The 23,682-nt window shown below is 41.9% G+C and overlaps 1 protein-coding gene across 1 annotated transcript in view; it reads left to right on the top strand.

The window, feature by feature from the left end:
- The window catches only part of LOC134076363 (NACHT, LRR and PYD domains-containing protein 12-like), a 46,081-nt gene that overhangs the window by 20,298 nt on the left and 2,101 nt on the right, over positions 1-23,682 (top strand). The window contains exons 9-12 of the mRNA XM_062531377.1: positions 7,125-7,295; positions 8,649-8,819; positions 21,642-21,812; positions 22,598-22,771. Coding sequence (XP_062387361.1) covers positions 7,125-7,295; positions 8,649-8,819; positions 21,642-21,812; positions 22,598-22,771 — 687 coding nt within the window. The remainder of the gene's footprint in view (positions 1-7,124; positions 7,296-8,648; positions 8,820-21,641; positions 21,813-22,597; positions 22,772-23,682) is intronic.

Raw genomic sequence — 23,682 nt, 5'->3', positions numbered from 1 at the left:
AAATTACAATCAAGGATTGAAATGACAAAAAAAGTCATTATTTGCATAATGAATACCTCTCGTATACTGTATGTTTATGAAATGGCTTTATTACTTGATGTTTAGGACGTTATGTACAAGTATAATATGATATGCTATATGAGGTCAGCATTATATATAATATTATGTGCTATTATATTACAAAGGTTATAGAGGGAAAATTGTTGTCTGATTGTTTGTCTAACTGTGCGTTCACACCAAGAGCTACCAAAGTTGCAAGATCGCTTTTGTAGCTGTAAAATGCAGCTGCTACATAATAATTATGAAGTTGCTCATGACATGAGAGATTTTAACCTTCAATTTCAATTCTCTTAACTCAATTTTTGTTAGAAAATGTAAGATAATCTGCTATTTTATATAGCTTATAATAATAATAATAATAATAATAATAATGATAACAATATATAAAATTGTATTGTATCGTGACCTTAATATCGTGTAGCCTATCGTATCGTGGATTGAGTGTATCATTACATCCCTACTTTTAACTTTTTTTAGTCGCTTTAGTCATTGTCACATTAATGATCTTGTAATCTTGGTTAACTTTAATTTTAGCAGTGTGTCAATGGTGAATTTGGATTCCTTGTATGAGAAAACGTATTTCATGGTTCCATCCAGGACACTATGCACCCTGATAAAGTCCCCTTGGCCTTTGGAATTAAAATAACCCCACATCATCACATACCCTTCACCATACCAAGAGATTAGCATGGTTTTATTTCAGTTAGCCTATTAGCTGGTTTGAATTGCATTGAGCTCAATGAGAATGAAACCAGCTAATAGGCTAACTGAAATAAAAAACATTATGATATATACTTATTCACAAACAAAATTGATGTCCTTAAAGGTTGGATATTTCCTCATTTTTTCCATTTAAGGCATTAAGATCAATTTCCAAAAGACGATTTTATACAGTCAACTTTAGCATGTGTTCCAATACTTATGGAGGTAACTGAATTATTATGAAATGTCTCCATTCAATAAACTAATGATGAAATTGACTTACTTGCCCTATAAAACATATATTTTGACCTTTTAATTGCATTTGTATTAGGTTTTAAGCCTGAAATACGGAAAAATCTCCAAATTACGGCCATTTTGGACGCCATCTTGAATATCTCAGAGAGCACAAGGGGGATTCACGGGGACTTTTAGTATGTTATTCCTAAAGGTATTCTGAACATATCCTGAAAAATTCAGCTTGTTACTAATTTGTTCCGGGTTTGACTCTATTTTGAGCTAATGCTCTTGGACTATTATGGCAATACGGCTTTGCCTATTTTTGTAATGTAATAAACATGGTCACACGTTTTAAAACTATTTCAGCTTGTGTAGGCCTATCAGTGGTTTCTTAACAAATTGAGCACATATGTTAACACATAGGGCCTATATTTCATTGAGAATGTGCTACAGATACCATTTGACATTTCTGCTAGACAGATTTGCATCTCAATCTAATCTCTCCAGCACACACAAATTCAATTGACAAAATACCTGTTTCACTCGTTTTTTAAAAAGACTCGAAAGGACTCGAAAGTCAGACCGTAGGACTTGGGACTTGACTTGAGACTTGTTGGCCTTTGACTTGGACTTGACTCGGGACTTGCCTGTCTTGACTCGGGACTTGACTCGGGACTTGAGGGCAATGAATTGAGACTAACTTGTGACTTGCCAAACAATGACTTTGTCCCACCTCTGCACCCCACTACACAGCAACATACGACCAAGAAGGCAAAAACTAAGTAACAGGAACACACTAAAAGGCGGGAGTAAATCCATAGTAATCCATAGTAAAATAAGGAGTGAAGCTGCCAATGTGGCTGTGCCCGCGAAGTTTTGATGTCATGATCCCGAGCCCTAGTGTCAGGAAGTGTCTGTCGAGAGAGAGGGGGGAGGGAGGCAATTGTCCTCAATGCCGCATATAGGTAGGCTATAATGTCTAGTGAACTGGTTAGACAAGTGTGGGGGAGGGGGAATGATCGCACAAGACAATTGCTCTTCATGAAATGGGTAGTCTCACAGACGTTTGTCGATGTTTAAACGTAGCCTACTACATCACTTGCGAAATCGGACGTGGCACATAGAATTATTAGGCTACTGGATTTAATATAGCAAGTCCATAGACTTTGTTTATCCTATATTAGCCTATATTAAAATGTAATGTGCTGCGGGGAAGCATTGGGGAAGTCAGTTTAAGTTGTCCTGTAACATTTGCCTCTTATTATAATCAAGAGTATGCAGCCACTACGCACATAATAGCCTAGGTTACGGGCGGATGCGAGCAACCCCATGCAAAGAAGGCCTTAAGTTAACGGACTGAAGGCCTGTTTACATGTCAAACATGCATTAAATCTAAGAAACGAAAAACACAAATATCATGTATTGTGTCGTAAACAGTTAATGACTTCGTGGCCACTATGCGCAACTGCATCGCGCAGTGAGCTGAAGGATAGGAGGATCGACACTTATTAACACAAAGCTTTGTAAAGCACTAACAACCACCCCTCAAAGTTCATTGTTCATAAGTCCAAACAATAAGTATAAAAATCCGACAATCCACAACGATAACGAGATCTCCCAGAAACGAAAAACAAGTTTGTTGAGTAGCCTAGTCCTTCCAACAATCTCAGCTTTTGCGTTTGTTAGATAAAAGGCATTCTGTCCTGCTGTATTCCAATGAGAAAAAATCATCCACAAGGTAGGCTAAGGGTCACGGTAATGCAGCAAGCAGGAATCTATATACGCACAAAACGAATGAATGGGTTATATCGGCCAAAACGAATGAATGGGTTGGGAGAGTCGTCTGGCTGTGTCAGCAGACTTCAGTCGGTCTCGAGGGGTTAAATAGCGCACGTACTTGAATTTTAATCTGAAGAAGACCACACGGTCGAAACGTCATTCCTTTGTGATAAATAAAATCAAATCAAATCAAAAAAGAAGGATTTCAAGTGTGCGAACCTTTTTCCATTTTTTTATGATTTAGCCTACTCTTGTTCTGCACCTTGACCGGGGATGTGCACAAACTTTTTTACTACACTTGAATTTTAAACCAACTCTTCTCTAGCCTATATCCTATAGTCATACTTTAATAATCAGATGTTATGCTCATTTTTGTAGGCTACACCTCACCGGCAAGCACGCACGCAAATGCTGCTTTTGCACATCTACAATATTGGCTAGGCTATATAGAATAGGCTTTTAGGACTGTATTTTGCCTTCGTGCAACTTTAGTTGTGCTCAATCTAAATTATTGTCAGTAAGGATAGGTCATATTACCAAATGGCGAACCTCGAAAATTATTTAGGATATAGAGCCGTGTCCATTACGCATGCAGTTATTTTTTAGGCTATTGTTTTATTTGAGTGTTTTTGTCTACCATGGCAAACATAGTTGAAACGTTCGCTCTAAACTTATGTATTTCCAATCGGCTTTTACAATCAGCTACAGCTGCGCGGCGCAGATGATCTCCATGAAAACTTGCAATGTCTTTACAGAACTGCTTTCACTTCCCCGAGTTGCGAACGCAACATGCACAACAACCGATATTTAGCAAACACATGTATTTCCAGCTCTCAAAACCGATGAGGTCCAGATCTCAGTGGCCTCATAGCTGCCTACAACCATGCATAGTAAGCCTAATGATAGCCTAATAGTTATGACATTAACAGCCTATTAATGACCTCATGTCGGAATGGCACGTTGTTTGAAAAAAAAAAAAGTTAAATAGGCCTAGGCCTACCGCCGAGTGGGGATATGTCGGAATGAACAGCGGATACCAGCTGGGTTGTAAAACATTACTGTTTCGTTGATCTTATCGATGCAGTCCTTGCGGCCACTTCTCCCCATCGTAGGAAACTTTCTGTTTAGTGTTGACAACACAAAGGCCTTCACGTTGTGTGGCAGTGCTTGCTTGCCCTTCGATCCATCCCAGTTGGTGGTTTTGCACCTGTCCCTGAGTTATAGTCTATATAAGCGCTTATGCTCTAACCGCATAATAAAAGAAGCACCTGCAGCAGTGCTTATGGCAAGGCTATTAACACCTGTCACTGAGCTATGCTGCCGTACAAAGGCAAAACCCCTTAACATCATATTTTGTCAAAAATGAGTTAATGTCATTTTTGGGGTATTTGAGACCTCCTTTATCATGTGAATGAATATCGTTAGTCAATTTAATCGTTTTAACGAAAAAATAAAGGGCTCTGACAGCCGTAACTTCCAAAACCGTAAGAGAAACCACAGTAGAACGCCTTAACAGTTATGTTAAGGCTTTTGGCCTTTGTGCCGGCACGCTGAAGTAGAGTTAAGCTGTTCTGCCTTTGGTAAACCAGGCTTCACGACAGATGTTACTGTACCGCCGTGATGTTACGGCTACTCTACCTTTGACCTACCGTCAAAGTTTGCCGTCACCAAACCACATAAGCTAGTTTGCGAGAACAACACCACTTAGCTAGCCAGACAAACTGCTCAGTATGCAGTAGGATTTAAAGCAAGGTGAGCAAGCTATAGATTGTATGTTTTACAGGTTGTCATACATGTTGTGATTTTCGTTCAGGGCGATGGTTCAGGTCTGTCGATGTCTGTGACAGCCCGGAGCTAATTTGAATCACGTAGCTAACGTTGAGGCTGACACACCTCCTCATTTAGCGGAGCCTCATCAGACGCCGAAAACCAATTATTAAAACAACATACAGGCATCCTACCTTTCCATGTTATCCGATGTAATCAATGGAAGATATAATCCATAGCAAAGCACGTAATCTGCATCCAAAACAATCCGTACATGTTTGAACCATATTTCTTGCAGATGTTCATGCCAGATCTTTCACCAATCCATATTGCTAACAAAGTAAGCTAACCCCGATGGTTAAAGTAATTCCAACTTTTTTTCGGTGGACCCTGTCCATGTTATCTCTGAATTAAAAAGTAGTGATCCAAATCGAGTTTGCTGACTGTGCATCTTGAGCAGTTTGGTGGCATTTAACCTTTAACCCTTAAATTTGATTGACCACGTTTGTAAACATGGGACATTGTTTTTCTCCTGTACTTCCTTCCTCAGGTGATTTCAGGTCCTTATGCAAAATAGCCTATAGAATTAGTTATGGGCCTGTGGCTCATCAACTGATAGATATGAAATGTTGTTAGGGTCAATCATTCAATGAGATAGGTATGCTGCTGATTATTTTTTTTATTATAATAGAGTAATACAATAATAATCATTATCAATTAATTATCATCATCACTGAACTGGCTATTTGCAGACTGTGCAGTCCCTACTTATCCAACCTGGGCCTTCCGGGTCTCGTTGCTTGTGAACATGGAGGATGAGGAATGGTCTAATCAAATGTTTAATTAATTATTACTCTAAAATCAATACATATACTGTACCTTTGTATTAAATTATAATTGAATGATCTGCATTGAGAAAATATCTCTTGTATTTTAAGTAAGTTTAGTGTTGCTGCGCTATCCTGATCATTATAGCACTTTGTAGGAACAACCATGGTCTATATAATTTAAAATAAATACCATGATGACTAGACCTTGGTTAAGTGTTCTTATATTGGATGTAAGTATGTTGAACAGCAGGCAAATATTCATTTTATGTCAGTTAATACCTTTTGCCTTTGCACCACTCCTCCATTTTGTGCATATGATACAAAGGCAGAGTACAGTAACAGCCAAACAAGGGTCAAAGGTCAATTTTGAGCTATTTTTTTTGGTTTACAAACATTTCTTCACCTTATCAACAACTTGTCAAATTTTGGGAGTCCTACCTAAAATACTTTTGTCTGGACAAAAAAGAAACTTTAAAGTCATTTTTCTCAGTTTCACACTCTAGCGAGTTAAGGTCTTTTGCCTTTGCAGGGCAGTATGGACAAGCAGTTATGCTCGAACATTATCATAATAACAGACACACCTAATTGTATGGCTCTATGTTTAAACACATCAAATTAGCAAGCATTTCCGCAGCAACGTTTGCTTTCTTTTTCTGTCGGTCCGCGGTTGCTTGGTCAATTGCGCAGCAAATTATCAGATCACCGGACCTAATTTCACTCCATGTCTCGCGGACCAGCAGCAGTCTCCACGTTTCGCGGCCCATAGTTTGAGAAACACTGCATTAAAGTGTCATTAGGTTGTAGGCTATATGTTTAGTGATTTCTTTGTGTGTTTTTCATTGTAGTGTGTGTGCATTGAGTAGTTCCTTAAAATACGGAACAAAGAGCGTATCTGTTCAATACGGAAGAAGGCTAACTATTACTTATATATTTCTTATAACGAAACGCGAAGAAAAAATACGAGGACTGACCATCTCGTTTCTCCGCGTTTCCCCCAAATACCATGGCGACAAAGAGAAATAAATATGATTTGACATTTAAGCTGATTGCTGACAAATTTGCCACACAATTCGGGAGAAGCAGCGGACAGGAGCGCCACCACAAGCAAGCACTTCTAGCCCAAATTAACATGCAACGTTGCCTATGACTAAAGTGTCTAAGTAGGCTAGTCCTACTAATATTACATTTGATTGGTAGCATGTTTGTAGCGCGCCAGTTTACCCATCCCCTACATCAAAACAGCTTAGAATCAATCAAAGAATCAGCTGTGTCGGCGTTAGGCAGTAGGCGATTTTCTATAACCATTTTCATTCATTTCAACAATGGTTCATTGAAACGTCGTTTGAATAATTTCGCCAGTCATCACCTTCATTGTAATGATTAAATGAGATTAAGGAGTCGACTATTGACGGATATGCGGTCTTCATAATTTTGAAATGCGGGATGAAACTTTCTGCCACCTGGTGGTTGTTTGGGTACATTGCCTTAGCCTCGGAAAAAATCGGCTTGACGGCCTGCGGGATCTCTTCGGGAGTCCCGCGGGAGAAGGTGCATTCTCAACCCGTACCCACTGTACTGGCTATAGGCCCACGTTTTTAAAATATAAGCTATTAAAAGATTGATCTTAGTATTGTGATAGCCATGATGTACTGTCGTTACAGGGGAATAATCTGTCTTGATTATGTTGATTTAGTGGTGCAGTGTTAACAATAGCCCTTTCATTTGATCTTTTCTCATGTTGTTATGCAGACTTGCTGCATGCAAACTCTCAGAGAAGTCATGTGGAATTGTGGCTGCTGTTCTACAGTCACCAAACTCCCTGATAGGGCTAGACGTGAGTCACAATGACCTGAGAGATTCTGGAGTTCAGCTTCTCTATAAGGGACTGTCTAGTCCCCACTGCAAACTGCAGACATTAAGGTTGGTGTAAGGCCATTACTAGTGAAACAATATGCAAGTCGTTCAGCCCTTCAGCATTAAAGGAGAATTCCGGTGTGAAATTGAGCTTAACTGTACCGAAACATGTTAAGGTGTACTCACACGTGTTGTAGGACGCACTTTCGCTCACCCCCAGCATTCCGAACTCCTCCGTTTTCAGTCTAGCTTGCAGTAGGCTTGAATCTATTAGATTGGGCATCGCATAGCCTATGCAGCTAAATCACTATTTTTAAACCATTAAAAAGGTTCCAAGTAACTCCACACTGCATTGGTTGACTTCTGAGGGTCCTGACATTTAAAACGAGATACTTAGAACTTTGGAAGTGCACAGGAAGTTTATTAAAAAAGACTGTTTATTCAAGCAGTACCTTCATAGACTCTCTCCGCTGGGCGCCATCTTGTGGTGAAGTCGCGATAAGTCGACTGACGAGCACAAACGAACAGGAAAGACAGGGGGACATATTGCAAACATTTTGAGCTTTGTTACTCATCATGCTCATGTAGACAGTATAACTATATATTTCCTATGGAATTACTTTAGCAATATGTTCCCCTGTCCTTCCTGTTCGTTTGTGCTCGTCAGTCGGCTTATCGCGACTTGATTCCAAGATGGCGCCCAGCGGAGAGATTCTATGAAGGCACTGCTTGTAAACAGTCTTTTTTTTAATAAACTTCCTGTGCATTTCCAAAGTTCTCAGTATCTCGTTTTGAATGTCAGGACCCTCAGAAGTCTACCAATGCAGTGTGGAGTTACTTGGAACCTTTTTAATGGTTTAAAAATAGCGATTTAGCGGCATAGGCTACGTGATGCCCAATCTAATAGATTCAAGCCTACTGCAAGCTAGGCTGAAAACGGAGGAGTTCGGAATGCTGGGGGTGAGCAAAGGTGCGTCTTACAACACGTGTGAGTACACCTTAACATGTTTCGGTACAGTTAAGCTCAATTTCACACCGGAATTCTCCTTTAACTCTGAATGTGCCAGTCTTTGCTTAACACAACATTTAGCTTTTGCAGAATTGATATTACAGATAAACCTCATCCGTTTTTACAAATAAGCCGATACAAGTCAAGAAGGCCAATGTGAGGCCAATATTCATTGCACCCCTACAATTTAGCTACATCACCTTTGACTACATCAAAGTAAAATCTTTCAAGTGTGCGTGCCTGCGTGCGTGCATATATGTGTGTGTCGGTTTGACCATAGTGATAGGCCTACACAGTGATTTTTGCACTGTTGTTGAAATGTCTCTAGATTGTTATTTATTTATCAGGGCACTGTGTAAATACAGTATCTTCCATTTATTCATGTTATGTTTTGTTGTGTTCTTATGCAGGCTTGCTGATTGTAAGCTCACAGATAAATTATGTGAGATTGCTGCTTCAATTCTACAGTCACCAAACTCCCTGCTACAGCTGAACTTCAGTAACAATGACCTGGGGGATTCTGGGGTGCAGCTTCTCTCTAAGGGACTGTCAAGTTCCAATAGCATACTGCAGATATTAAGGTTGGCACATAAGCACTTGCATGTATTTCCTGACATTTTTTGTTTTATTGTTTAATTAGGCAAATATTGGCTGATCCGTTGGGACAATATTCATTACATCCCTTCAAGTTATCCACTTAACACATAAACTACATCTTATTAAAACCTTCCAGATCTGTGTGTGAGTGTGTATAATCTTTGTCATTACTGGAGAATAATGTCTCCTGATTATGTTGACTGTTGTTACGGGCGGCTCAGAGGCCACAACATAAAATGGAGACGGAAATCAGAGCAGCGCTCTCGTCACTACCACAAATGTGCATGCTTACAGTTGGGCTTGCACACACACACACACACACACACACACACACACACACACACACACACACACACACACACACACACACACACACACACACACACACACACACACACACACACACACACACACACACACACACACACACACACACACACACACACACACTCCCAAACATGCGTACCCAGCTGAGGATGATAGGAGATTAGGCTTACCCTCCTGCTCTAGCACATCCTTGTCTTCCTCTTCATCCAGAAGCTACCTATCCTACATGTCCATGTTCTTGGGGTCATGTTTGCCAATTATCTGGAGCTCATCAGCATTGATTGATTGATTGATTGATTGATTGATTGATTGAAACTTTACTGAACATCAAGTGTTCAAAAGGATATAAAAAACACAATAAAGCCCAAAGGCTATACTAAGTGTCATTCCTTTGGCTAAACCATAGCAGCCAGCTTACAAGCGAACGCTGATTCATTAGGGAGGAGATGACATGCCTATACATCTAGTGGCTGTAGCCTAACCGTAGCCTGATAAGCCAGCCTAAATGGATTGGATGTCTAATTTAGTCTGGCTCCGATGAATGGATACAACGGAACATTGTTGATGAGCACAACCCGTTGTCTTTCAAACCGTGTCCGTGCATATAGGCCAACGCTCTGTCGTCACTCCCTCAAAACCCCGCCCCAGAGCCCTCTGCCCCGTCCGCCTTGATTCAAAACACATCTCTGCGTTGTGATTGGTTTAGTTGCCATCTGCCAGATTCAGGGCAGTGTTTTCAAAATGTACAGTGGTCCGAGGCCAGTCCTAAATGCAGGCAAAACATTTTGCCGTCCAGCAGTTGGCGCTGGTTTTCCAGGCTAGCCTAGCCGCCCAATTATGTCAGAGTCATTATTTATTGTGGTTGTTGTTTGGTAGGCCTATACATGAAGAACTCTTTTCCAGAACGCTATAGCATAAAAAGTGCAGTTGGGTTGTTTTGATTGAAAGACAAATCAAATGAATAGCCTACCCCAATAGGCCTACAGTTCCACTGAAATTACTTGGAAAACAAAATAATCATAAAAAATGATTTTGGAAATGCATTAAAATGGATAGCGTTTTGGATACATTACTATTTCTATCCTTAAACGAGCAAACAAGAACTATTTCTATCCTATCAGTTCTATATTTCTATCCTTTTTCTCTTACCACTGTCCTGTCCAAGGGGGCAGGCATATTCCCGGAAGTAGAAACACGAAATGAGCTGGTGATCAACGCTCTGCTAACTCCCTTGGACGGCCATAGATTTCAGATTTTTTTGCGATCCCATAACTTCATGTAACATGTGCCCTTTGTCTCCCTTATAGCTTCTGTGTATTCTATATAGGGTATCGAAGGCAAAATTAATTCACTTATTCCCCGTATATTACGTTGGTTTCCCGTAAAGAAGTATTTTAGCATGTCTGTTGTAGGGAAGCTAACGTTCGCCCGTAATGTTTGGATAAGAAGCTGAGTGAGCCTGCACGAAAACCATGACGGAGAGTCATTCGCAAGATCAGTGAAAATGCGTGTAGCCTACGGTAGCCTACTGTTTGATATGGTAAAGCATTACCTAGAGGCAAGTACACATAATAATAATATTAAAAAACGAACGTTAACAATTTCAGAGGTTTTCGATCTATCAGACGAGTTACAGCAGGCTAACGTCACAAAATGAGTTTGAGTCTGCGCAGTACGATGAACAGGAAACAAATTTTTGTTTCAGCCCCCTCTCATAGAGAGCCGAAGTCACGCCCTTCTACTTCCGGTCCATGGGACCTATTTTACGATTTTTTATGCATGGGAGTCAATGGAGAGATAACAATTATTTTTTGGTCCCGTTCGAGTTGGACCGTGCATTTGACATATGATGTGTGGGAATTTAAAAGATAATTTTTCACATTAATAAAGTTCTGTTTTTCATTAGACTTTAAAAGTTATCTAAGTTTTGTGCGAATCCGTTCAGTGGACTACATTTCTCGTCTCAAACGATGCACGTCACCAACTGAGCCACCAACTAGCAAACGAGAGGCTGGCTAGTTAGCTAGCTATTATGCTAGTTAACGGTTACATCTTGCTGCCAGCTAAGTCACTTAACAGTAGTGTTTGTACAGTCTATGAATGAAATACAACTTATCTGATGTGTTTAATCCTCTGACTCATGATATTTTCATCGGCAAGGGGGAAGCTCAAATAAGACCTGTTGCTGGCGCCCGTGGCTGTGAATTGGTCTAACGTCACTAACGCGACTGATGTGTTTGTAGTCGTTGGAAACACGATCTTTCACAATGTTGTAATTCACTAGTTACGACATACTTTTCAAATGTCTTTACATGAAAAATTGTCATTAAGATTGACAAACATCATATGGGTAATTCAAGGCACAAGACAATCTGGACCAGAAAATAATTTATATTTCTCCATTGACTGCCATTGAAAAAAAATCCAAAGATAGGTCCCATGGAGGCAATCGGAAGGGGCGGGACTTCGGCTCTCCATTTCTTTTAGGTCTATGGTCCTGTCCTATCCTTTCTCTCTATTGTGTGGCACGAGAGATACACGTCACCTTCGGAATAAATACTGCAGCGCGCACTCCGCGCAGCCGTTAAAGTTATTTCTGACTGACTCTGAGTCAGTGAGTGAACCACGTCGAGTAACTCTGCTCTCTGCCTCGTTTTGCTGTGGGTGGTGGGACAAAATACTTCAATCTTATCGCCAGGTAGGCATCTAAATTCGTTTTCCTTTCCTTTCAGTACTTCTTAAGATCTTGGGTTAATAAATTATAGAATTAGTTATTCGATGAAACTGGGGGAAGGACGTTGGACCCACTACCGTTAACGGTTGACAGCTCAACTTTTCGGGTAGCACTAGCAGGACGTTATTATGCTAGCTGAGTGTCTAGCTAACCACAACAGTGTTTTTAACTATAGACACTGGTGAGAAATGTCTTATTTAACGTTACCTTTGTTATGGATGTACGTCAAATTGAAAATAAGTTCAAGAGTATTTTTTTCTCATCATTTCATTTAGTTTTTAATGGAAGCGAAACGTTATGGTTCGCCTCTGAATACTGTTGTCCGATGTTAGTGTTCCACATTAGCCTGGGTTTTCCCATACTGCCTTGCGCGGTGATTTCAATCCCGCTGCTAAGCCAGTCTGGAAACTAACGCCCAAATGTTCGCCTGATGTTGGCGAACCAATCACAGAACATCCGTGAAGTTTCGGTTGCCTTCTTGCGTCTACATTCGACGCCAAAGGATTTACGGCAGCCCTTAGCGTTGCATACGTACGAGTTGGGTGAGCTATCAAATTTGATAGACATCCGTGGCGCCCAATGAACGGATCTGGGCATTTTTTCAAATACGAGAAAATGAACGTCTGGTTGCCAGACCACGACTCATTTGAGAAGTGGGAGGCGTTAGCCAGGCTAGTTCCACATAAGAAAGTAGCAACAAGAGTAAACCACAGCGGGTCACGTCGTCCTTGATTCTTCTCGCCAGGTTTTGAGTAGTTGTATCAGAGGGCAGAGGACAGAAACTCGGGCTCAAAGACCGCCCTGAAAATTATTGAATCTTCTCGCCAGGCTTTGAGGACTTATGTCTTACTAACGTTAGATCTGCTGTGATCCAACGGCTGCTGTCAGTGTCGCCAACGGCTCGTACTGAGTGTGCGGCCCGAGCACCGAACGTTTGGTGTTAATTTCTAAACAGTTGAATTTGAACGATTTGTTAACATTCCATTGTTACAGTAATTGCGTCTTTACCTTTGTCAAGTCCACATTCAAGTCCAATCCCACTGTATATTCTGTGTGTGCAAACGCTGGCCTTTAGCTGCAGCGACAACATGTGGGGAGAATCTATGCTAAATCAGTGTAGCCTGCTAGCCTACAGTAAGCGAATGGCCTAAATGCCAACGGCCATTGTGACGTCTTTCCGCTGAAATGTCAAACACTTAATTACTTCCGTTCCATTACTACTGTCCATTTGTTCTAGTGGGCTACAGCGTGTATTCCAGGCATCATGTTTGATAAGCCGCCCTTTTTTGTATGAAAACGTAGGCTAGCGTAATATAGGGTTTAGAAATTAGATTCTTTAATTTCACGTTTCCATATCATTATGACCTGATTCGAAATTATGTATTTATTTTTACTGTCTAACTCGTTACAGTAGCCTAGCCAGCGGTTCCCAACCCCTCCCGCGTTTCCTGCCTGGCTCGCGTAACCCCACCATCCGATACATTAAAAAGTAACACATTGCATCATGTTTGATAAGCCGACCTTTTTTAGTATGAAAACGTAGGCTAGCGTAATATATTTTAGAAATTAGATCCTTTAATTTCACGTTTCCATATCATTATGACCTGATTCGAAATTATGTATTTATTTTTACTGTCTGATCGTTGTAGCCTAGCCAGCGGTTCCCAACCCTTCCCGCGTTTCCTGCTTGGCTCGCGTAAGCCCACCATTCGATACATTAAAAAGTAACACATTATGTTTGATAAGCCGCCCTTCTCATCGTGTGTATCAGCTCGCGTACCACCTACGCGTAGACCTACAACGGTTTTGGATATCCGTCTGGATTATTGCTGGTATACAATATCGATATGAAAAAGTCAGCATTTAAATACCAGAGAGTGCCTGGTACAACTGCCGAACACTGTTGTGTGCCACAGTGCCAGGCATCTGCGAAGTACAACACTGTGCTTAGTTTTTTTACTTTTCCTGCCGACGAGGAGCTGCGGCGTAAGTGGATAAATTGGAGTGGAGATAAATTCACTGTAACGCCTCACACCCGGGTGTGTAGCCGGCATTTCAAAGAAGAAGACATCCGTGAACCAGCATCAGCAACAACAGGTCGACGGCTGTTGAAACGGGGTGCTGTTCCCGTTCTATTTGAGTGGAACAACTTTTTCCACCCACCTACACGACCAGGGGTTTGGGAGAGAAGGGAAAGACCACCGCCAGAGGATGTGCCTACACCGGATCCCGTAACACCCGTCCCCATGCATCACGACTATGCCTCGAAACCCCAACCTGCGATCGTCGATTTGGTCTTGGAGGAAAACGCGTCTCTCCGGGAGGAAATTCGCCAGTTACGCCAACAAATCGAGGGTCTTACTCTGAGGCAGCGGTTCGGCATTCACCGTTTTGCGGCCTCGGACAAGGACATCAGGTTCTTTACAAGGTATGTAAGGTAGCCTAGGCTGTGTGTGTGTGTGTGTGTGTGTGTGTGTGTGTGTGTGTGTGTGTGTGTGTGTGTGTGTGTGTGTGTGTGTGCGTGTGTGAGTGAGTGAGTGAGTGAGTGAGTGAGTGAGTGAGTGAGTAGTGCAATATATCACGTTTTGAGTCAATGAGTCAGGACACTGTATGGAGGGGCTTGCAGTATTTGTATTCTGTCAGAAAAACTTGGTCTAGGCTAATAGTAACACCGCCACCCTGGTACATTTTAGATTAGGTGTATATTTTGTGTAACCTATTTAATTATGAACAGTTATTTATTAATCTGTATTCCATTTCTTTAGGTTTGCATCATATGACCTACTGATGCGGTTCTGGGGCTTGATTGCAAACTCTATACCATCCATGGTCAGTGTTCGACAAGCACAGAGAGGAGCTCTCACGGAGTCAAAAGCTACCCATTCCCTGCAGCCCATTGTTTTTTTTGTTTCTCAATTATCTTGCCCTTGGGTCCAAGCAACAGGACCTTGCTGACCGGTACAGTATACATCAGTCCACGGTCAGCAGAATCATAACAACCTGGAGCAACTTCCTGTTTACAGTACTTGGCTCAGTGAGGATCTGGATACCTGAAGATGAGATACAGAGGAATCTACCTGCTGACTTCAAGGATTACCCTGACACCACAGTCATCCTTGACTGCACGGAGCTGAGGTGTCAATGGCCCAATCCCAATGTCCGGACTCACGAACTCACGGACTTTGGTGCGCGTTCTCGCGAAATTCGTAAGGGTTTAGGGCTGTCCCAATGTCGAATTACAACGGGCGGGAGGGTTTGAGTACAGACTTACCGAGCCCTTTCCGTGAGTCTGCATCGGTGCAGACTTAACCTAAGGGAATTACCCACAGTTCAAAGTGTTGTGACGTTTACTGCGGAGATCATAGAAAAATCCGGAAATGAAGGTAAACAACAGCACGCACGACACACGTGCATGTTGCAAATGTTAGCAACGTCTTTGTTAGTAAACATCGCCAAGGTACATGTGATCTCGTGAAGTGCTGTCCCAATCCCAAATACCTATCTGAGCCTATGTGGCCTCACACACTCACTCACTTAGCACCTGAGATCAATTAAGTCTGTGAGTCTTTAGTTCTTAGTCTTTAGGGCTGACATTGGGATTGGGCCATTGGGATCGCACCACATGGGCCAGTTACTTTTGTGTCCGCATTGTATGCTGGGTCTATCAGTGACAAACAAATTACCAGTGAGTCTGGTGTCCTCAGTGTGCTCAAACCTGAGATGGCCGTCATGGTAGATAGGGGTTTCCTCATCGATGACATTGTGCCTTGCAAGGTGTACAGGCCAGTCTTCCTCTCTGGCAGGCCTCAAATGTCTGCATCTGAGGTTATGGGGACCCAGGCCATAGCACGTCTAAGGGTGCACGTGGAACGCTCCATTCACCGGGTCAAGGAGCACAAGATCTTCGATTCAGTGATTCCCCTACGGGTTTTTGGGAGCATCAATCAGCTATACACAGTGGCTTGTCTGCTTACCAACTACGAAAATGGGCCACTGGTAAAGGCTTGGGCAAAGAAGCCTGAGGTCTAAGGTCTCTCCAACAACAGAGTTGTTTTAAATATTTTGTATAATATACAGTTTAGGCCTTTGCATGCTACCTTGTTAAAATATTTCTTTGCTCAATCTGCTTTTGGTTGGTCTCATTCTTAATTACTGTCTCTTACCTTTTAAGACTTAAACCATACAAAACACTGAAATGCTGGGATCCAAGTAATGCATTAGTCATTGACCCTAAACATTACATTACAATCAAAAACACAATGTAGCAACATTTCACTGATGAAGTAATTTATTTCCTACACAGAAACTTCAAAAACATTTAAAATGCAATCAATTCATTAGTTCGCCAAAAAGGCACTGAGGTAGAAATAAAAAAAGAAATAGTCAACTTTTTCTTTGATGGTTTGTATGACTTCCATGTCACGGGGAATTCTCTGTATAAACATGTCATCTTCTGTGTATACGACAAAGTCACACCAGTCACACCCAGAAACCAACATTTGTCCCTGGACCTGCCAGTAATAAGGATGGGATTGTCTCAGTGTATGTGTACCCTCCTTTATCATAATGTAAGGGCAGTCCACATAGCTGGCTACATTTGGGCATTTAATTTCTAACAGGCCAAACACTGGCTGCCCCACAGGATCGTACACAATCCCATCAGGTGTTGACCCCATCCATGGTGCCTCAGGGTGGATCAGGAACCCACATGGGTAGTGGTTGACCTCCCTTACCTTGCAGTACTCCTCTACTGCTATAGGCTCCAGGGCAAGACCCCGCCGCATGTCCGCAGTCTGATGACACGATCCCAGAAGTCTTTTTGCAAGGTTCTCAGCAGAGCTTTCCCCCCTGGTGTGGCAAACTTCTCTGAATTTGGTAGATGTGATGCGGCACCTCCTCAGCTGGTGCCACTCAACGGAGGAACTCTGTTCGCGTGTGCTCTGTTCAATTTTGTGTGCAGTCTCCAAAGATGTCGCAAGGGATGCCAAATGATGGTGCTGATGTAGAGAAAAAACAAATGCACAGGTAGAGGGTCCCAGTCTGTAATATGATAGTGGCAGCTGTGGGGGAGAAGGGGCATCGGTGTGTGGACAGGTACCGGGGATTGTCCTTACTGGTAGCTGATAGGACAGCACACTTCCCTCCTGCACCGGACCAAACATGGACTCAACCAGAGGAACACCACTGGAGACAGCCATGGCTGTGATCATGGGAGCTTCGTCTGAACCAAGCCCGTGGTACGCCTCCTTAACCTTCAGAGTGGAGATGTCTGGCAGAGGGCAGCTCACTCCTTTATACAAATTGCTTCTGTGGAAAAAAGACAAACGTGTTAGGCATGTGCATAAGGTATACTGAATGTAACTAAATGTGACCCTGTAAAGCGGAACCAGTCGTTTCGGTAAAATTAATTAAATTAAGTTATTGTGCTCACGTGAACGGCCATAATCTAAGCTTTCCAACGATATGTATATCGAGGGTATTACACAAACTATCGCTAAGATAACAGCATCCAAAGTTGACATGGTTCTCCTGTCACGATATGCCAGAAGAGGAGAAATCACCTTTTTAAGCAGCGCGTGCACAACAGGAATGACAGCAAATGTGTTGAATCTTCGCCGGGTTTAACAGTCAAAACGTATGTTTTTCCGTGAAATGCGTTCACGATATGAAACAGTCGAATGAGGCGAAAACGTGAAATTCAACATTTTAACCCGGAAGTTTGTAATTGTTGATTTTCTCAAAATAACGCTGTGCGCAAAACGACTGATTTCGCTATGAATGGTCACAAATGAGTTTTGTGCATGTGACTGTGTGTGTGCATTCATGGTTTGCTTGTATGAAGGAGGGAGTGTGTGTGTGTGTTTGTGTACTTCCACGGAAGTACGGTAAGTATGAGAGTGTGTGAGAGAGGGTACATATGCAAGTAAGCAGGTAAGTACTTCTCAGTGTGCGTAAATGTATGTGTGCAAATGGATTTGTTGTGTGTGTGTGTATGTGTGTGTGCGTGTGCGTGCGTGCATGTGTATGTGTGTGTGTGTGTGGTAGAGACAACACATGCCTGATTCCTTCTGCAAGCCTCCTCTCTCTTGGTCTGGCTGATACGATTACCATGTTATTAACCGGACCAGGTTTAATACCCTGCATCGAAATAAAAACATGTTTGAGAAACATTCAAGAGATATCCATACTTAAAATGAAAGTCATTAAAAGGCTTCCTACCATGGTCCTTGATTTGTGCCACTTTTGTTCGGTCTCTGTGCAACTGAACACTGGGGGAACTGATGTGAGCCTCAGCTGAGAGTAGTGCGCCGTCTGGTACAGTAAAGCTGCCACATGACAGCACAACGCTGTACCTGCCACACAGGTACACCGACATCTCTCCAACACCACCGGCTTTGAATCCCTTAGCACAATCTGTTATAACACCAAATATTTGTTAGAAGAAATGTACCAGTTAAAACTGCAATTCAAAAGAGACAGCCTTTCACACACTACATTTGTGAACTTTTGTTGGTGAAAATCTGTTAGTGAACTCTAAAATGTTTAGAGTGATACAGGGATCGATACAATTTGCCTAACCTACAGTTGACCGTGCCAAATATAATATATCATGATTAATCTCATTTTACTATTTTAAAAATAAGTAACACGAACTCTTCACAAAATCAGTAACAAGAACTCTTCACAAAATCTTGCTTCTGTGAGAGCCATTCATTTAACATTAATTCTGGTATACACTGTATTCATGTCACATGATATCTCTACTATGATGGTGCAATGATGGTGTTTATCTGTATTTAATTCACAACAATGATATGACTCACAGAAACTTGATTTTGAGAAAGAGGAACCTGTATTTTTAACCTGAACTGAACCTGCACTGAACCTGCAGGATGGCTTTCCTTACACTCAGACAGCGAGGCCTCTGGCTTTTCCTCATAGATCGGTAGCACTCAGACCTAACTGTGACCTCTCCTCCTGACTCCTTGTTTGAAACTGTGATTAATATAAAGGTTAGGGTAACGCATTTTCAGAAACACAAAATATTCATAACGTTAACCTATCACTTTGCTAACATTATTAACACTATTTCCTCACTAACGCATTTTCAGAAATGATTCATAACGTTAACCCATCACTCTGTTAACGTTATTATAAAACTTCCTCACTGTGTTAACGTTGGCTAGTAGCCTAAAGAACCAAGGAGCTAGCAGCTTGTATGTACCTTCTATCATCGTTTGGTAAACTGAAAACAGTGGCTTGTTAACTTACCTTCGTAGTTGTGTATGTAGCTGGACACATACAATTTAAAACCTTTATCCTTCTTTGATGTTGGTGTCTTTGATGTGGCCTGGACGATTCGATGAACGTCGTTTACCGTTATCCTCGGCAGATCCTGCAGCGATCTCGTAAAAAACGCCATAGCTAAAACTTAGCCCTTCTCCGATACACTGGCTTAAGTTAGCGTCAACGTGAACCGGAAGTACTGCTGGTGGCTGACGAGTCCGGAAGCGAAATTACGAATCCTACTATGGGTGCCTTCCATGTAACGATTTATCTGGCTTCCTTCCTCCCTCGATCCTCGTTCACCGGAAATCGCTCACAGTCGAGGGCACGAGGACATCTCATTCATGTAATTGCAACCAGAGGAGGCAAGACCGAGGACAGAGGAGGGAGGTGGCAATCCCGATAGCGAAATTACGAATCCTACTATGGCCACGCCAAGTCCCGCCCTATGATGCGCTATGCCGCCCTCTGATTGGCGTCCTAACCTTAACCCAACCCCTAACCCTAACCTTAACCCTATCCTAACCCAGCACAGCGTGAGTGTCATTGAGCTCAGCCAATCAGAGGGCGGACTTGGCGTGGCCATAGTAGGATTCGTAATTTCGCATCCCGATACGAGAGGAAACATAAGACCATCCCACGCGGAAGTGTTATTTCGGAGATGGGCGTTCTGTGGCTACGCATGGATGACGTATCCTGTATAACGTTTAAAAATATAGAAATATAGAAATGTTGTCTGTTATTTATGGCGTGTGAAGTTGATGCTAAAAGCTATAGTGGGATTATGTTAGGGGCTCATGAAGAAACATAAATGTAGCCTAACGAACAATAAGTTCATTATTTGAACGTCCTTATCAACATTTGCCATTGAAACATTTTGTGTATCTGCACAAAAAAAGCATCATGTCGGACCTAGTGATTTTAAATTATGCGTTATGTGTTGAGTTCAAAACACAATCTTGTAAATGTCCTTTTTTATCAGCAGAAGAGCTGACCAGTTGCATGCACACAGATGTCGGCTCGTCTTTTGGATCCGCCCTATTACACTGACGTCGCACGTGCTAAATGGTGTATGCAGTCGAGGACGTCTCATTTGCGCAGTTCATCAAGCTTCGTTCCTCCATCCTCCGCTCATTCCTTCGTCGTTTCCTTCGCAAAATTCATTAGTAGGAGGGGCTATGACCGGGGCGAGGATCGAGGGAGGAAGGAAGGACCGATAAATCGTTACATGGAACGCACCCTATGGCCACGCCAAGTCCCGCCCTATGAAGCGCTATGCCACCCTCTGATTAGCGTCCTAACCCTAACCCAACCCCTAACCCTAACCTGAACCCTATCCTAACCCAGCACAGCGTGAGTGTCATTGAGCTCAGCCAATCAGAGGGCGGACTTGGCGTGGCCATAGTAGGATTCGTAATAGAGCTCCCCAGTCCCGCCCCTCCTCCGAGAGAGGTGCTTGTCCGGAAGTAAAATTCTCATTCATTTCTCCCATTGACTTCTGGAAAAATTCGGATATAAAGAGTTTTAGACCATGCCTTAGGCTAACCAGCTACGATGTGACTCATAAGCATATAACTTATAATTTCGAGTGAAAAAATGAACAGAAAATGTAAAAAAAGCGAAAGGTACAAGACTGTGTACATATCTTAAATTCCGAGATAGAGAACTCAAATCCCAGGATGCTTTGCAAACGTACACACATTTCCAACATTTGCAGCCTAACCAGAGTTTAACATGGTTCCATATTAATCTGAGAAAAGAAGATGATTACTTCCTACCGTTTCCATTGAGTAAATTCAACCTTCAAGATGAGAAAACCATTATTTTTCGGAAGACCACACATCGGTCCTGATCAGCCCTGCAGCCATTTTAAGTTTTGAAGTTCCAGCGAGACGAAGCTGGACGATAGGCGCGGGAAAAGCTGAGTACAGTTTGTTTGGCATTGCCATGGCAACGGCGATCTCTACCAATCAAAGGCTCTGCTTTCACCAGTTTTACACGTTAGGGTGTCGGGTAGTGTAGTACTCTCTCGTTAAATCGTGAATAAAGCATTGTTTTCTCAAAACAAGGTTGATGCCCCCATTAACTTTTGACATCTATATGAGCAGGTATAATCGCTTAGTCACATCGTAGCTGGTTTTAAGTCTACCATGGACGGTTACGATGTTATGGCTTATTCTCCAATTGTCAATGGAGAAATTGTATTGGATTTTTTCTTCCGGACAAGGCTGTGGGCGGGACTGGGGAGCTCTATTTCGCAGTCCGGAAGCTCTAGAACGGAAGTCCGCGGCATTCCTTTACCGGCTGCACGGCTGATGACCCCAGTATGGCGACAGTAGCGATCTGATCTGATATGATGTTGTGTTCTTGATTTTGATTTATTTATCAGGGCAGGGCATTATGGAAACACTACATATTTCCATGTATTCATGTTATCTTTTGTTGTGTTTCTATGTAGGCTTGCTGATTGTAAACTCACAGATAAATCTTGTGAGATTGTGGCTTCAGTTCTACAGTCACCAAACACCCTGCAACAGCTGGACTTGAGTGACAATGACTTGAGGGATTCTGGAGCTCAACTTCTCTGTAAGGGACTGTCCCATTCCAACTGCAAAATACACACATTAAGGTGGGTGCAGACATTCCTTTGTCATAAATATCCTCAATAGTTAGAATAACTATGAAGACGTAAAAATAAACATCAACTGGTCAGCCAAATGAAGCAATCAATTAGCATCCTACTTTGCTTATATCATTGTGCAGGGACAGTCTACCTTTTCAGCGTATTTTGTGAGTCTTAAAATGTCTGTGAACTGATCAAATCTGTCATTAGTTTATAATGAGGCAATATGGCACAAGTGAGAGTGGCATCGGTAGCACATATTGCCATGGCTTTTATTTGGCCTTGTGCTGCAGGTAATCACAGCCATAGCAATATCTGCTACCAACACCACTGACTCGTACCATATTGCTAACAGTTCTGCTATCAACTAATTGTGTTGAAAGACACCAAATTGTGTCTTCTATCATTTTATATAGATTTTTTCCCATTCACCCTAAAAAGTAGTTCCAGTCTTCCAATAGTTCAAATTGAAATTAAAATTGAAACAACTTTCTCACTCAATAGCTGTCAAATGCAATGCTGTTATGCAATCGCTGTTCTCTCACTCTGAATGAAATGGATTGTCACAATGGACAATTCAGAGCAAAAAGCAGAGTGTCGGAGTGGGGTTGTCATGAGATATCGCCACTCAAGGAATGTTTCTTGTTCAATCAATTGATAAATAGTTTAACCAGATCTATCTGTTGTAAAATAAACACATAACTTCAGATTCAAACAATGTCACCAGTATGCAAGGGAAAATTAAAAGGACAATCTCTCTCCTTCTCTCCCTCTTTCTCTCTCTCCCTCAGGCTCTCTGATTGTCTCATCTCAGAGAAGAGTTGTGGTTTTCTGACTTCAGCTCTGACTTCAAACCCCTCCCATCTAAAAGAGCTGGATCTGTGCTACAATCATCCTGGAGAATCAGGACTGAAGCTGTTATCCGCTAGACTGGAGGATCCTGTCTGTAAACTGGTGATACTTAAGTATGTTCGAAAAGAAACCCCAGTGCTGCACATTTAGACATTGTCTCCATTGTGTAGATCATATTCATTTCTTCATACAGAGTGTAGTGGCCTATTTTCTAATATGTATTGTATTGTAATAGCTGCTTTATATTGAAGTGTATTTGATGTTTATTTTGATGCAGCATCCAATAATGCAAATATTTAGAGGTGCATTTGAAATTGGCAAACTTAGCTGAATGTTTGGGAACCTTTGCAAACAGTTCTCTGTTTGTCTCGAGTTGTCCGCGAACATTTCTGAACACTCAGTGGAGCTGGACGAAGGGTTACTGTTAAAATGGACCCTATACACCAATAAATTCTCTGAAATCTAACTGTCCAGAGAAAGTATATTTGTCACAAACGTTCAACCCCTTTTACCAAATTTGAATGGCTCTGAGATTCCAGGCTGTGAGGTTAACAGTCAAACAGGGAGCTGTGTATCCCCATGATACAAGACATTTTATTTTATTTATTGATTTATTTTTTCTTGATTGTCTGTCAGAGAGGCTATTAATTCTGTATGTTGGGACACCTGGTCCCTGACACATGCGTTAAATAATGGAGTTGCACTGTTGGAATTTTTTTATTCAGAGGGAGTCATCACCTTGCTCTCAAACTCTAATCTAAGTACAGGACAGACAGTGTCGGGGCTTTTTACCTCAACATGTTCTCCCTCTGAGAACTAGAGCGGCCTTGTGGCACCACCTTGGGACATGTGGATGCCTTTGCATGCGATAAAGACAGCTGGAAAGAGAGTTACTTCATTACTTTATATCGGGGGAAATATATACAGCAGACTATTTTCTGTGGGGTAATGAATCGTTTGACTTTTCACAGGTAGCACAAAAAGAAAAACAACAGTGCTTGATATCTGTGAAATGGTTCATGTG

This window comes from Sardina pilchardus, chromosome 1, assembly GCF_963854185.1.
Source record: "Sardina pilchardus chromosome 1, fSarPil1.1, whole genome shotgun sequence".
Lineage (NCBI taxonomy): Eukaryota > Metazoa > Chordata > Actinopteri > Clupeiformes > Clupeidae > Sardina > Sardina pilchardus.
This window is presented reverse-complemented; position numbering and strand designations above follow the sequence as displayed.